Source organism: Taudactylus pleione, unplaced genomic scaffold (genome assembly GCF_031769625.1).
Source record: "Taudactylus pleione unplaced genomic scaffold, aTauple2 ptg002645l, whole genome shotgun sequence".
In the NCBI taxonomy this organism is placed as follows: Eukaryota; Metazoa; Chordata; class Amphibia; order Anura; family Myobatrachidae; genus Taudactylus; species Taudactylus pleione.
Window position 1 is genome coordinate 46,095 of NW_028287022.1, and position 13,745 is coordinate 59,839.

General features: G+C 45.4%; 1 protein-coding gene across 5 annotated transcripts in view; it reads right to left on the minus strand.

The window, feature by feature from the left end:
- Nucleotides 1-12,860, minus strand: part of AKTIP (AKT interacting protein) — a 35,181-nt gene extending 22,321 nt beyond the window's left edge. Inside the window, exons 1-2 of one of the 5 annotated variants that reach the window (XM_088466202.1) lie at nt 12,631-12,860; nt 2,919-3,012 (exon numbers count right to left, since the gene is read on the minus strand). In XM_088466202.1, the coding sequence (XP_088322328.1) occupies nt 2,919-2,963 (45 nt within the window). In that variant the 5' untranslated portion in view covers nt 2,964-3,012; nt 12,631-12,860. Of the gene's footprint in view, nt 1-2,918; nt 3,013-3,517; nt 3,622-4,173; nt 4,196-4,243; nt 4,327-12,630 lie in introns of those variants that run through there. The other 4 variants (XM_088466198.1, XM_088466199.1, XM_088466201.1 and 1 more) reach the window with 4 other exon arrangements.
- Nucleotides 12,861-13,745: the final 885 nt, after the last annotated feature.

The window sequence follows — 13,745 nt, forward strand, 5'->3', positions numbered from 1 at the left end:
CTACATTCTGGCTGTTTCTTGGCCCTTTTAAATAAATGTAAAATAAAAATAGGCAGCGCTTGTATTAATCTTGTGCCTCGCAGGTATTATATTAGTATCATCAGATCTATTTCTGGCGATAGAAACCCTACCCCATAGATGAGCCGCCAGGACCCTATAACGCCAACAAAAGTGTCATAGTTGATCTAATTCCTCCTGGACTTCCAAGGAGTCTGTCTGGGACCAATAAGAATTTCTAACTATACAAAAGAGACGCGGGCCTGATTCGGGGGCGCCAGACCCGTTCCGCGCATGTGCAGAGCTGGTCTGTGAGGCTGCACGCAAACTGTCAGCAGACTGTCAGTGATAGACAGGCTGCTGCCGTTTGTAGGCGGGGAGGGGGTGGCGCTGCCCTCCATTAAACGAGACATGTCGCCGCCGTTGCGGGGGGAGGGAAGAAGCCAGGATCTCTGCCGGGGGACGGAGATTTTCTGGCCTCTTCCTGCAATCTGCGGCAGCGAGACCCCGTGGCCGATGGTACGCAGATTAACTGATGCTGCATTGGACAACGTAGCTCGGTTAAGTAATGCACAGGGGGCGTGATACCTCATGCTACATTACCATATCTGCAAGGATCGCAATTGCAAAGCTGCCTGCGTGCCCACATCATCTCTCTCTAGCCTGCGTGCCCACATCATCTCTCTCTAGCCTGCGTGCCCACATCATCTCTCTCTAGCCTGCGTGCCCACATCATCTCTCTCTAGCCTGCGTGCCCACATCATCTCTCTCTAGCCTGCATGCAGCTTTGCAATTACAATCCTTACAGAATCAGGCCCTGTGTGTAAACTTGAATCATCATACACCCCAAAACATCTAGGATGGATCACATACACCTTGTCCACTGACATGTGTGTAACCCTTGTAGGAATATAGGACCTCATTCAGAGTCGGTCGAAGTGGCCGCACGGTCGTACGGAAAAAGGGGCCGGATATGCAAATGATTCCCTCGCAAGTTACGTCCCTAAGTTCGGATCGGTAGTTGGCCGACCAAGGGGAGGAAGCGGTCGGAAGACAAAAAAATACACCCCCTTCTCGTACGCATTACACGTCATCTCCGGGCATATAAGGATTAATCGAGACCATCGGGAACCATCGGCACTGGTCGTAGAGCTTAAGGTTGACCATACCCCTCTACGATCATGTCAGTGTAAAAACCTCCCATGTTACATGTGCCATGACGCTACTTTGTTAATTATGCACTCCCATAAAACGTATGCACTCCCATAAAACGCCGTTCGCATAATGAGGCGCGCCAGCGTTCGGATCTCCACTCCCCCAGTTTTCAAGCACCTTCCCCTGTTACCACCACAAACGCCTCATTCTGTCACTCAAACTACCGACCTGGCTGTGTTCAAGGAGAGAGAAATTTCTGATCGTAGCGGCTAATTTGCGCATGCGCATTGCGAACTTTCCGCATGCGCAGTATAGCGAACATCGGTGGCGTACGACCGTGCGGCCGCAACGACCGACTCTCAATGAGGTCCATAGTGCATTGTTGCATTATGATTCTGAACATTGCTTTTTTTTTTTTTTTTTTTTTTTTTAAACACATGGATTCTAATAAGTAGTTGGGTCTCCTTACTCATTCCCACTAATGTGGCACAATTAGATATGCCACCCAGGTCTGACCTAGGGGGTCTATGTACTAAACCTTAAATAGAGATAAAGTACCAACCAATCAGCTCCTGACTGTCACTTTACAGCCTGTGTTTGAAAAATGACAGTTAGGAGCGGATGGTTGTACTTTCTCTCTCTCCAAGGCTTAGTACATAGACCCCCTAGGGAGAAAACATTTATGGGGGGCATCCACTAGACGATTTTATCCCTGTCCAACCTCTTAACGATTTTCCCTTGAAGTTTCCCTTGAAATATGATCTTCCACTCTGAACAATTTGCAAAGGATTTGCAAAAGATTTGCAAAGGATTTGCAAAAGATTTGCAAACGATTTGCAAAAGATCTGCAAACGATTTGCAAAAGATCTAACAATAAACTATGTTGTTTTAATCTGTAATTGAGAGCTTTCAGCTATAGTGGGCAGACAGTGGTTCATCGTTTGATCGTTCAGCATGAACGATGTGTAAACGATGTGTAAACGATGTGTAAACGATTTGTAAGCAATCAAGTGAAATTGACCTGCATGTTCAGTCGATGGAGGAGACGATCAAACGACCAGCGGGAGCGCGCATCGTACATCGTTAGAAACAATTAATGCACGATTTGCAAACGATGTTCAAACGATGTTTGAACGATTATCGAACGATTTTGTCATTATCGTTCAATCGTTCAACTTTATCGTCTAGTGGATACCCCCCTTTAGGTTAGACACAGGTTACTGCGTCATACATGGAGCCATGTTAAGGATGAAAGATGTTGCTCTAGCTCAGAACAGTAATGTAACAGAAGTAATAAGCAGCCAGACCTGAAATTGCCAAGTCAGACATGGTTCAGTTGTATTATTACGTAGCAGCACAGAGATCTCCGATGTAGAGGGCCATCAGCGATGATAGCCGCTATAAAAATTACTTAGTCTTCATTCTAGCACCCTGCACCTGTCACAACCCGTGTAGTTCCTCTCTCCTGCTTGGGGTGGCGCTCTCCGCTCTGGTGCTTCTAGCACACTCAGCTGATACGGCCATTTGTGTGCTAGAAGCACCAGAGCAGAGAGCAACACCCAGGCAGGATAGAGGAACTGCACGGGATGTGACAGGTGCATGGTGCTAGAATAAAGACTAAGTACTTATGGCAATGTTAGGTGTCTATAGGAATTGGAATGGTGACCTCCAGATTAATCTCCCAGGTGACAGAACGAAGCATCCCCAGAAGTACGGTGGCTCTGCCCAGTTAGACATTACCAGGTCATTGGGCTCTTGCTCCCTACCTTTCGTACCGCGGCGGACGACATACTCCAGAAAGGGTTCATCATCCTGCCCCTGGACAAAACGAGTCTCTATTCCGAGGCTCAACCTCCGTCACTGCAACACAAACGCACCCGTTAGACTGCATGCCAGCAGGGGGAGGGGGGGGGGGGGGGGTGTAGACGGGTAAGGTTCCTGTGTGCTGGGGGAAATTCAACTCCATAAGCCCGATCAGATCAGACCCCCACACACTGTGGATTTGGGATATTGCACGATGAGCAGAAAGCCTTTAGCAGAGTTACAGGGGACACTAACTACATATCACTACATATAAAAACACACAGCTGACTTACAACTTTATATATGAAAACAAAACAAACAAAAAAAAAAAAAAACAGCTTCACTGCTACAAACAGTGGACAATGCAGACGATGGCACAGTCCTGGAACAAAGGAGGCATTATCCAGAGTGTGAGCTCATTGCGTGCCAGGACATAGGCCGAAACTCGCAGCGGAACCTTCCATCCGTACTGGATGGAATCACAGTGACAGCAACTCCATGGAAAGTACAAAACACTAACTGCTGCCAGCCCTTCCCCACCAACATGCATGCTGTCACTTACACTGGGCAGGCCGTTCTCCGTCGAGTTTCTCTACCTGTGGATCCACGGCTGCTGTGGAACTACAAGCCCAAGCATGTCCTCTGGCATACCAGACGAGGCTGCAGATTTTGGCCACACAACCGCTGAAGAGCTACAGGTTGTCCGTTCTTGGGGGGGGGGGGGGGGGGGGGACATTTACCATGGTGATAACCCCACGCTGTTTACCAGAGATGACCCTTATCTAAATTGCTGCTTTCAAGGACTACAAATATAATAAATGGGATTAATATTGTGCGCTGGGAGACAGGTTACATTGGTAAAGATGTGCAGACTATACAGACTGTGGAGTTAGACCGTGATCTATTTAGAGGCACATAATTAATATGGGTGAGGGGACAGCAGTCACAGGAGCATACGCACAATCCATTGACCCCCCCCCCGACAGAAGGGTGACATGCATGTTACATGGGGTGCATGTGTGCAGGCCCTGCTAGAGGGAGGGGTGTGTGTCAGCTGTTTGGTCAGGAATGCAGCAATCCCAGCGAGGACAGGAAGCGTCTGAGAACACAGGAATGATCAGGACGCTGCAGTCATACCCCCATAGCCGACAATGCTGTCTAGTATAGATCACTCGCTGCGAAGTCTAGGCGACGTACAGTACAAAGCCCTGCCATTACCAGCACACAGCAGCTTCAGGAACACCCCTGACTGAATGCATCGACCACAGGCACTGTCAGCTGTACAAACCCCTTCTGCTGGGGGACGGAATCCCATCGCGACAGCACAAGTCTCCTCCGAATGAGCCCTCCCTGGATCACAAGGGGTTAATCTCCCGTCCCATCACATACCTCTGTGGAAGGATTGGCAGACAGGCACACGCCTATCACATTACAGAACAGGTTGTGTCAGACGCTGCAGTAAAGTGAAGTCAGTTTGCAGCAGATATAAACTCTTCTCCCCCACCCCCCTCCTCCCAATGCAACGTTCACAGTTTAATAGGATAATACCTGGCTGCTGCAGCTACCGGAGAGCAGGACAGGGCGTCCAGTGTGGAATAATATCGTCCCTCTGCACCGGCTATCTGTCACTCTGACACAGGCTCCCATATTGGGTTATAGGGAAACAGACTATAAAAACACAAATCCAATCGCTTCCGGGACTCAAAAATATAATTGGTCTTAGGGACATTGAGCAACAAGTGCACAGACATTCGCCTAAACTGTATATACAGATGCTAGCTGTTGGAGCAGACACAATGGGAATTAAATAAGGGACTATTAGGGGGAGATTTATCAAAGCTTGGAGAGTGATAAAGTACCAACCAATCAGCTCCAGTCATTTTTCAATCAGCCTGTAACATGGCATTTGGGAGCTGATTGGTTGGTACTTTATCTCTTTCCAAGTTTTGATAAATCTCCTCCTAAACACATCACAGCACTGTGCTCTTCCGATAACCCCCTACCATTTGGAGAGCTCCCTCTGGGTCTCCCACTCCCACTACTTGTTGGATTCATCATCTTTCTTTAGGAGAACTACTTGTTACACTACTTTCATGGTCAATCCACTGAAAATGGCTATTTTGGGAAGATTGACGCATTATTTAAATTAACCGCAGCCATTTATAATGAGGTACCACAGCGGATGACAGATATCTGCGGCGGTCCACCAGAAATGACCAATTTAGCTAAAGCCGCCTTTCTTCTTCTCTCTTACCCCATTGCGTCTCGGTCATCCCCACCTGCATGTTCCAATATTACCTAAAGCTCATCATCTCTTACCCCCCACCCTAGTGTTACTACTGAGAGGGCACTTCTCTCCCCTGTGCCCCACGCCTTGGTGTCATCTTCGTCCTAGGCCTCACTCAATGCATACAGTCTCATCTTCTCCTTTGCTAGAATACGTCCCAGTCTCCCTCAGGACATTACCGCAACCCTTATTCATGATCTCAGGGTCCTGTCTTGACTACTGCAACCTCCCAGCCATAGCTTCCAGCTACAATCCATCCTAAGTGCCACAGTGAGACATTTTCCGCTCACACAGCTACACCACTCTACAAATCCCTACACTGAATCCCCACTACCTACAGAATTCAATGCAAACGTCTCATCCTCACAGACTACTCCCCTTTGTACATCTCTGACCACATAACAAGATATATGCCTTCTCGCCATCTAAAATTTGTTCTGCAACCAAGCCTCTTTCTTTGGTAACAACCTTCAAGATCCTACCCTATGGAACTACCTCCCAATCAGTCTCTCCCCCAACCTCCAATTTTCATGAGAGCTCTCAAAGTCCCCGGTTCCCTACAGGCTACCCTATATTACTCCCTCTGCGTGCTCTACCAGCTCCAGTACAACTATCTTATGGTTTCAACAAATCCCTTTCCATATAGACTGTAAGCTCTCAAGAGTAGGGTCCTCTACCCCCCCCCCCCCCCCATCTGCACTTGATTTAATCTTATGTACAAACGAGACAGTCCAGCGCCGTGGAGTTTTGCAGCACCTTACAAATAATGAATAAGTGTTCCCTCTAGGTGCAGGGTGCCGATCAGTGAGGATGTATAGCTACAACTACAGTAGCTGATGCGACACATCAGGAATAACATTTTGTCCATCAAAATTTAAAATATGCCCTCCTCACTAATCAGCCCCCTGCAGCTAAAGTGCATCCGGAAAGTATTCACAGCGCTTCACTTTTTCCACTTTTTGTTATGTTATAGCCGTATTCCAAAATGGAATAAATACATTTTTGTCCTCAAAATTCTACACACAATACCCCATAATGACAACGTGTAGTTTTTTTTTTAGATTTTTGCAAATTTAATAAAAGAAAAACTACTAAGAAATCACATGTACATAAGTATTCACACCCTTTGCTCAATACTTTGTTGATGCACCATTGGCAGCAATTACAGCCTCAAGTCTTTTTGAATATGATGCCACACAAGCTTGGCACACCTATCTTTGGGCAGTTTCGCCAATTCCTCTTTGCAGCACCTCTCAAGCTCCATCAGGTTGGATGGGAAGCGTCGGTGCACAGACATTTTCAGATCTCTCCAGAGATGTTTAAATGGATTCAAGTCTGGGCCCTGGCTGGGCCACTCTAAGACATTCAGAGAGTTGTCCTGAAGCCAATCCTTTGATATCATGGCTGTGTGCTTAGGGTCGTTGTCCTGCTGAAAGATGAACCGTCGCCCCAGTCTAAGGTCAAGAGCGCTCTGGAGCAGGTTTTCATCCAGGATGTCTCTGTACATTGCTGCATTCATCTTTCCCTCTATCCTGACTAGTCTCCCAGTTCCTGCCGCTGAAAAACATCCCCACAGCATGATGCTGCCACCACCGTGCTTCACTGTAGGGATGGTATTGGCCTGGTGATGAGCAGTGCTTGGTTTCCTCCAAAAATAACACCTGGCACGCCAAAGAGTTCAATCTTTGTCTCATCAGACCAGAGAATTTTGTTTCTCATGGTCTGAGAGTCCTTCAGGTGCATTTTGGCAAACTCCAGCCGGGCTGCCATGTGCTTTTTACTAAGGAGTGGCTTCTGTCTGGCCACTCTACCATACAGACCTGATTGGTAGGTTGCTGCAGAGATGGTTGTCCTTCTGGAAGGTTCTCCTCTCTCCACAGAGGAATGCTGTAGCTCTGACAGAGTGACCATCGGGTTCTTGGTCACCTCCCTGACTAGGGCTCTTCTCCCACGATCGCTCAGTTTAGACAGCCAGCCAACTCTAGGAAGAGTCCTGGTAGTTCCGAGCTTCTTCCATTTACAGATGATGGAGGCCACTGTGCTCATTGGGACCTTCAAAAGTAGCAGATATTTTTCTGTACCCTTCCCCAGAGTTGTGCCTGGAGACAATCCTGTCTGGGAGGTCTACAGACAATTCCTTGGACTCCATGCTTGGTTTGTGCTCTGATGTGCACTGTCAAGTGTGGGACCTTATATAGACCGGTGTAGGCCTTTCAAAATCATGTCCAAACAACTGAATTTACCACAGGTAGACTCCAATTAAGCTGTAGGAACATCTCAGTGGACACAGGATGCACCGGAGCTCAATTTTGAGCTTCATGGCAAAGGCCATGAAAACTTATGTACGTGTGATTTTAGTTTTTTGGGGTTTTTTTTTAATTAAATTTGCAAAAATCTAAAAAAAAAAAATAACTTTTTACACGTTGTCATTATGGGGTATTGTGTGTAGAATTTTGAGGACAAAAATTAATTTATTCCATTTTGGAATAAGGCTGTAACATAACAAAATGGAAAAAGTGAAGCGCTGTGAATACTTTCCAGATGCACTGTAGAGTGAACACTAACACCATGCAGGCAGCCAATCATGAACTAGATACCTCAGAAGAATAAGGTAATAAGGGGCTCGTGCCTCATTCATAACATTAGCGCCGCGGCGTTGTGAATGGATGAGCTGTATTTGATTGAACATTGTTCAGCCCATAGAAGATCACTTCTGTATACAAATCACAGCAGGATATTTCCTACAAATCACCTATAATTACAGTACCACAAACACTGCAGAATTTCCTGTGCCCCTCTATGGGGGAACACTGCATCCATTGCCGCTGATTAAATACCCTAGAAGTGTATTGTTTGTTTCACTTCAAAGCGGCAATTAAATTAGCGGCAAGCGTTTCCCGTAGAGGTGCGCCAAAAATCTGCGGTGATGCTGTTCTGTACTGAGTGCGGCCTTAGAGGAATACATATTCAGGACACTGTGTGAATGATCTAAAGAACCATCTTCAATTTGGGTTTTAGGATTTAAAGCAGCAAAAATTGGGGGGAAAAAAAAAAAATTGGCCACTTAAGTCTAAAAAACTGCAATCTATTACATATACCTCTAGGTGCAAAGAGGCCAGCTTAGCAATGCATTCACACAGTCCATGACAAACAATAGATAATTATACAGTCTATCATGACAAATTGAGACAGACACTACACATCCTATTCCAGATACACAAGTTTGTCCATTACACATTAGCTTATGATACCAATGACATAGGGGCAATGTGCAACCATTGAGCGCACAGAATTATCCCACTGCTGTGGTTATGAAGTTCTGTCCAGCTTTGTCTACACAAAGATTTGCATAATCCAAGTCTCAGACACCCGTCCCTCCCAGCACCTAGAAACGGGGTATTTTCCAGCATATCAAAGCAACGGCAACTTCAGAGATCCCAACATGGGGGGCAACAGTGCAATTCATGGCTGTACGGATCAAGAGCCAGCATACCAGACTACACCTGTCCTTATAGAATGGCATATTCCTGAGAGGTCCCTACACATGTACAATACAGAAAAGGTCTCTCTAGCCAATCAGCGTGTTATGTTTAGCTATTCATTTTGTAGACCACAGTAATAAATGAAATAGGTATATTTATAAATACTCGCATACATATAACACTACGGATTGAACGCGAGGTGTGCATCATAACTTGCCTACTTTTGAAAAAGCATGTCAGAGAGGTTGTGAAAGCAGCACCTATGAACGTGGCGGTAAAGTGGGCGTGTCCTGCTACAGCTGAGAGGCGCGTTACAAAAGTGACTTAAGGCTCCCATACACGGTGCGATTACACAGTGCGAGGGGATAGGGGATCCGTCGTCCGACATATCGGACGGTCCGCACACGTGTGACCGCCCGATATGCCGGCTCCCCCATCTCACCCGCATAGCAATCCATGGGATCGCACATCGCAGGGGTTGCGATGTATGACCCCGCCGGAACACGCTCGTCCCGATATCAGGGCCATACACAGTGCGATATAGCAGGCAAATCGCACTAATCAGTCGGTTCGCCTGCTATATCGCCCCGTGTATGGGGGCATTTACATACACATGTAACCGAGCCCCAAAGCAGTCAGTGAGATCTATTTGTTGATGAAAACACACTGATACTATCAGAGAATGCATGTAGCCATAGGGATCACTGTGCCTTATACCCAATGCAGGGAAATGATACTAATATATAATTACATAAATTTGGGAATATAATGTATTTGGTATAGCTGAGTATATAATACAGGTGTATAATATAGCTACGGGGATAGAGTATATAGGGTGTGTATAAGGTGTATGATATAGGGATAAAGATTATATCATGTACAGAATATAAACAGTGTGTATGATTTATATCAGGGGTAGGCAACGTGTGGCACTCAAACTGTGACAGGGCATGCTGGAATGTGTAGTACCACAGAAGCTGCAATGAGAGAGAATATATACACATATACACACACACACACACATATACACACACACATACGATGGATAGTGAGTAGGATGTAGCATGTATACAGTATATATTGTATGGAATATAATGAAGGTGTATACTGTATAGAATACAGGTGGCGGTTATACAATATATAACTTATAGGATATAATGAAGGTGTACAGTGTGTAGGATATAGCACTACACAGCTGATTGTTATGCAAAATATAATGTACATTATGTAATTAAGGTGTAGGATATAGCTGATGATTATACAGTATAGAATAGAATACTTAGGGTCCAGCTGATTATACAGTATAGAATAGAATACTTAGGGTCCAGCTGATGATTATACAGTATAGAATGTATAGGATACAATGCTTAGGGTCCAGCTGATGGGTATACCATATAGAGTGTATAGCATAGATTGCATAGGGTACCGCTAATGGGTATACAGTATAGAATGTGTAGGATACAGCTATTATACAGTGTATAAAATATGAGGGTGTACAATGTGTAGGATATAGCTGCATATAGATGGTTATACAGTATAGAATGTATAGGATAGAATGCTTAGGGTCCAGCTGATGGGTATACAGTATAGAATGTATAGGATAGAATACTTAGTGTCCAGCTGATTATACAGAATAGAATGTATAGGATAGAATGCTTAGGGTCCAACTGATGATTTTACAGTATAGAATGTATAGCATATAGCCGCATATAGATGGTTATACAGTATAGAATGTATAGGATAAAATGCTTAGGGTCCAGCTGATGGGTATACAGTATAGAATGTATAGGATAAAATGCTTAGGGACCAGCTGATGATTATACAGTATAGAATGTATAGGATAGAATGCTTAGTGTCCAGCTGATGATTATACAGTATAGAATGTATAGGATAGAATGCTTAGTGTCCAGCTGATGATTATACAGTATAGAATGTATAGGATAGAATGCTTAGGGTCCAGCTGATGATTATACAGTATAGAATGTATAGGATAGAATGCTTAGGGTCCAGCTGATGATTATATAGTATAGAATGTATAGGATAGAATGCTTAGAGTCCAGCTGATGTGAATACAGTATCAGAATGTATAGGATAAAATGCTTAGGGTCCAGCTGATGTGAATACAGTATCAGAATGTATAGGATAAAATGCTTAGGGTCCAGCTGATGGGTATACAGTATAGGATAGAATGCTTAGGGTCCAGCTGATGATTATACAGTATAGAATGGATAGGATAGAATGCTTAGGGTCCAACTGATTATACAGTATAGAATGTATAGGATATATCCGCATATAGATGGTTATACAGTATAGAATGTATACGATAGAATGCTCAGGGTCCAGGTGATGATTATACGGTATAAAATGTATAGGGTATAGCCGTATATAGATGGTTATACAGTATAGAATGTATAGGATAGATTGCTCAGGGTCCAGCTGATATGTATACCGTATAGAATAGAATGCATAGGGTACCGCTAATGGGGATACCGTATATGATGTGTAGGATACAGCTGTTATACAGTGTATAAAATATGAGGGTGTAGAATTATAGCTGCATATAGATGGTTATACAGTATAGCATGCTTAGGGTCCAGCTGATTATTATACAGTATAGAATGTATAGGACAGAATGCTTAGGGTCCAGCTGATGATTATACAGTATAGAATATAATGCATAGGGTACAGCTAATGGGTATACAGTTTATAATGTGTAGGATACAGCTGACGGTTATACAGTGTATAGGATATGAGGATGTAGAATGTGTAGGATATAGCTGCATATAGATGGTTATACAGTATAGAATGTAATGCATAGGGTACAGCTAATGGGCATACCGTATATGATGTGTAGGATACAGCTGATTGTTAGACAGTGTATAGGATACGAGGGTGTAGAATATAGTTGCATATAGATGGTTATACAGTATAGAATGTAATGCATAGGGTATAGCTAATGGGCATACCGTATATGATGTGTAGGATACAGCTGATTGTTAGACAGTGTATAGGATACGAGGGTGTAGAATATAGCTGCATATAGATGGTTATACAGTATAGAATGTAATGCATAGGGTATAGCTAATGGGCATACCGTATATGATGTGTAGGATACAGCTGATTGTTAGACAGTGTATAGGATATGAGGGTGTAGAATATAGCTGCATATAGTTATACAGTATAGGATATAATGCATTAGGTACAACTGATGGGTATACAGTAGTACAGACGTGTCCACATACATCTTAGGCCGTGCGAATAGGACGCACAAGCAGCTTCTGCTGATTAAAATATGCGGCATTCACAGCCGCTGACACTAACGTAGCATTTCGCACGCAGTTACACCCGCACACAGAATATAGGCATGCCGCATACCATTATAATCAGCAGCAGCTACTGCAAATAAAACGCAAGGTATTTAAAAGGTAAAAAGACGCTCAATGCTAGAGTCACATGGCGCTGACGCGTTATGTTTAACGCGACTTGTAGCGCACGGAGGTAAGATGTATGTGGGCACATAGGTATATAATGTGTAGGATACACCGTGTATAGGATAGGAGGATATATAGCTGACTACAGATAATGGGTATAGACTAGAGCATAATAATATGTCCTATACCATATGTCGGTGTACACTGCACAGCATATACGGGAGGATCACAGACACTGTCACTGACTGAGGAGTAAACACTGTCACTAATTGAACCTGTGCCTGGAACCCTGAGCTCTCTGCACCTGTCAGTCACAGGGAGCGCCGCATGTGATTGGCCGCACAGCTGGGTGAGGGGGCGGGCGGTGGCAGACGATTGGTCAGAGGGTGACAGCAATGCCAGGGTGGGGACCGGCGCTGGGCTTGGTAAGACCAGGGGCCTGCTGCTGGTGAGACAGTCTCCCCGGGACACTCACCTCCGCTATCTCATGTCCGTCCAGGAGGGGGGGGCTGCTTCCGTCACACTGCTCCCCTTATGCCGCCCAGCTCATTTATCTGCACCTGCAGCGCGTCATCCCGCCGCCGCAGCTTCAGTCCGGTGTCAGCAGTGCCACCCGCTTCCGCCCCTAGCAACGGATATCCTCCCCGCCCGTCACCATGGCGACCGCCGCCCCTGCTGATTGGTCTGGCCAGCTGTCAGTCTGCTCCGAGGAGAGGAGAAACCGGGAGCGGCCCTGCTGGCTCAGACTCCTGTCACTCATTAAGGGACCGCCTCTAGTAGGCGGGGCTTTAACTTACACAATCACAGCAGAGGGCGGGGTTGTTTATACAGTCACATATGTAGGCGGGGCTTGTTCGTGCACGCTGCAGAAGTGGGAGGGGCTTAGGGATGATTGGCAGCAGAAGACGCGCGTACTGTAGTTTTACATGCGTTTTCTATATGCGTTTTTTACCCTGCGCTATTTTCAGGTTCCACAACACACATCAGGTTTTTGCGTCTTTTAGCAAAGAGGATGATGTCTTATAAACAGAATGCAATTTCCAATTTTCTTATTTCTCTCCAGAAAATGGCTGTACACTTTTACATAAAGCCAGAAATGCAGGAAACGCCTAAATTAGCTCCAGCTCAGCCCCTCTCCTCAGCTCCGTAATCTTTCTGTGCCCACCTGCACTCGCTCCAGTTCACCTTCCCGGATACACATAGAGATGGCGCCGGTCTCAAGGGGTCTTCCGATTATTAGCGTTGACGCAAAGTATCCATTCAATGGCTTAGCAATCAATAGTTAGTGCACATACGCAGAGGACTCTCCATCCAGTTTGGACGCCAGCCGCCATCGGAATGAAGCATGTGATGGCGGCCACCATCGCAGTCCCGGCATCATACGGAAAGAGCATTTCCATCAGATCGGGAACATCCATGGCCGCCAACCATTGGTTTCCGATGGCCGTTCCTAGTTACTCCCCTGCGTCTTATGGGGGTGATTCAGAGGTGTCCCAGACGCTACTGCGAAATGATCAGTCCCTGCCCCAGTGGAGCTTACACTCTATGGGCCTGATTCTCTACAGATCGCAACTGCGATAGCAATAGCAA